Here is a 2,500-nt window from a genome sequence, read left to right on the forward strand (position 1 = left end):
GTGACTGTGATTCTCTCCGAGGAGTTCCTCAGGATCTGGTGGCTGATGTATGGCCTGTCAGGCTTCAAGGGGTCATACTCTCTGAGATAGCCTCTTGTACAGACCTCAAGGAATGCTGCCCTCCTCATCACAATAATCTGGTAGGAACTAAAAATAAACCAAACAATCAGAATGGTACACCAAACCATCGTGCCTCACCATGCAGGGGGACAGAGGCAGGAGAGAGAGGGACAGAGAAAGATTAACGGGACGGAGGGAGAGAGAGAAAGAGAGAGAGTGAGAGGAACACAGAAAGGTCAAAGACAGAGAGAGAGAGAGAGAGAAAGAGAGAAAGAGTGAGTAAGAGTGGCAAAGAAAGAAGGACAGAATGAGAGATAGAGAGTTGGAGAGACAAAACCAGAGAGAGAATAAACAGGCGTAGGACCATTTGGCGCGACCGGTTTGGCATGGCCGGTTTGGCGCGGCGGGTTTGACGCGGCCGGTTTAGCGTGGCCGGTTTGATACGGCCAGTTTGGCGCAGCCGGATTGGCATGGCCGGTTTGGCGCGGTCGATTTGGCATGGCTGGTTTGGCGTAGCCAGTTTGGCGCGGCCGGTTTGGCGCGGCCGGTTTGGCATGGTCTGTTTGGCGTGGCCGGTTTGGCGGGCTGGTTTGGCACGGCCGGTTTGGCATGGCCGGTTTGGCGCGGCCGGTTTGGCACGGCTGGTTTGGCGTGGCCGGTTTGGCGTGGCCGGTTTGGCATGGCCGGTTTGGCGTGGCTGGTTTGGCATGGCCGGTTTGGCGCGGCAGGTTTGGCGCGGCCGGTTTGGCATGGCCAGTTTGGCGTGGCCGGTTTGGCGTAGTCGGTTTGGCGCGGCTGGTTTGACATGGCTGGTTTGGCGTGGCCGGTTTGGCGCGGCCAGTTTGGCGTGGCCGGTTTGGCATGGCCGGTTTGGTGCGGCTGGTTTGGCATGGCCGGTTTGGCATGGATGGTCTGGCATGGCCGGTTTGGCGTGGCTGGTTTGGCGTGGCCGGTTTGGCGTGGCTGGTTTGGCATGGCCGGTTTCGCATGGATGGTTTGGCATGGCCGGTTTGGCGTGGCTGGTTTGGCGTGGCCGGTTTGGCATGGCCGGTTTGGCGCGGCTGGTTTGGCATGGCCGGTTTGGCGTGGCTGGTTTGGCGTGGCCGGTTTGGCGTGGCTGGTTTGGCATGGCTGGTTTGGCGTGGCCGGTTTGGCATGGCCCGTTTGGCGTGGCAGGTTTGGCGTGGCGGTTTGGCGTGGCTGGTTTGGCGTGGCCGTTTTGGCATGGCCGGTTTGGCGTTGCTGGTTTGGCATGGCCGGTTTGGCGTGGCCGAATTGGCGCGGCTGGTTTGGCGTAGCCGGTTTGGCGTGGCCGGTTTGGCGTGGCCGGTTTGGCGTGGTCGGTTTGGCGTGGCCGGTTTGGCGTGGCCGGTTTGGCGTGGTCGGTTTGGCGTGGCCGGTTTGGCGTGGTCGGTTTGGCGTGGCCGGTTTGGCGTGGCCGGTTTGGCGTGGCCAGTTTGGCGTAGCCGGTTTGGTGAGGCTGGTTTGGCGTGGCCGGTTTGGCGTGGCCGGTTTGGCGCGGCCGGTTTCGGTTTGGCGTGGCTGGTTTGGCGTGGCCGGTTTGGCATGGTCGGTTTGGCGTGGCCGGTTTGGCATGGCCGGTTTGGCGTAGCCAGTTTGGCGTAGCCGGTTTGGCGAGGCTGGTTTGGCACAGCCATTTCAGTTGGAGAAAATGAGAGGAAGCTGGTGACAGAGGAAGAATGTTTATCACAGGAAGGGTTTAGGAAGGAAGGCATCTGGATGGATTATTGGTACCTAAAGCTGACAAGGCATTGGATAAAATTCATACAAGGATTTTGAACAAACTGAAGGCTGAAATTTGAGGGAATTGTGCACATTCTCTCAGTCAGTCTTCACCGGACTCGACAGAGGTGCCAGAAGGTGGAATATTGCACGTATTACAAAAATTACCAGAGATGCTCAGTGGCTCTGTCAGAATCTGGAGAGGGAAACATGGTCAACATTTCAGTTCCTGTGACCCTGCTTCAAAATGAGCTTCTCCAGCAATTTTCTTGGGTTTTAGATTTCCAATATCCACAGATCTTTATGTGTTTTCCAGCAATCATTACCTCCTGGTTCAAGGAAGGTTGGAAAGATAATCCCATCAATTACAAACCAGTGAGGAAACTACTCACAACAATTACTCAGGAGAGAATCAGGAGTCACATGGAAAAGGTGGGGATGATTGCGAAGAGTCAGTATGGATTTCCAGAGGGGAAATTGTTTTTAATGAACCTGCTAGAGAGTGTTGAAGAGATAACAGAGAGACTCGATGAGGGTAATGCTGTTGATGTGGTTCACATGGATTTCCCGAAGGTGTTTGGTACAGTGCCACCCAACAGGCTTGTGAGGAATGTTCTAGATCATGGAGTAAAAGGGACAGCAGCAACGTGGATACAAAACTGGCCGAGTGAAAGGGAACAGAGAGGAATGGTCAATG

General features: G+C 55.7%; 1 protein-coding gene across 1 annotated transcript in view; it reads right to left on the reverse strand.

Annotated features, from left to right (window-relative positions):
- LOC148152044 (uncharacterized) overlaps positions 1–2,500 on the reverse strand; it is a 112,353-nt gene that overhangs the window by 58,228 nt on the left and 51,625 nt on the right. The window contains exon 6 of the mRNA XM_087994177.1: positions 1–147. This exon is cut by the window's left edge and continues 100 nt beyond it. Within this exon, the coding sequence (XP_087850303.1) occupies positions 1–147 (147 nt within the window). The remainder of the gene's footprint in view (positions 148–2,500) is intronic.

Source organism: Chiloscyllium plagiosum, unplaced genomic scaffold (genome assembly GCF_037043375.1).
Source record: "Chiloscyllium plagiosum isolate Xiang-an unplaced genomic scaffold, Cpla_swu_hap1 HiC_scaffold_2, whole genome shotgun sequence".
Taxonomy (NCBI): domain Eukaryota; kingdom Metazoa; phylum Chordata; class Chondrichthyes; order Orectolobiformes; family Hemiscylliidae; genus Chiloscyllium; species Chiloscyllium plagiosum.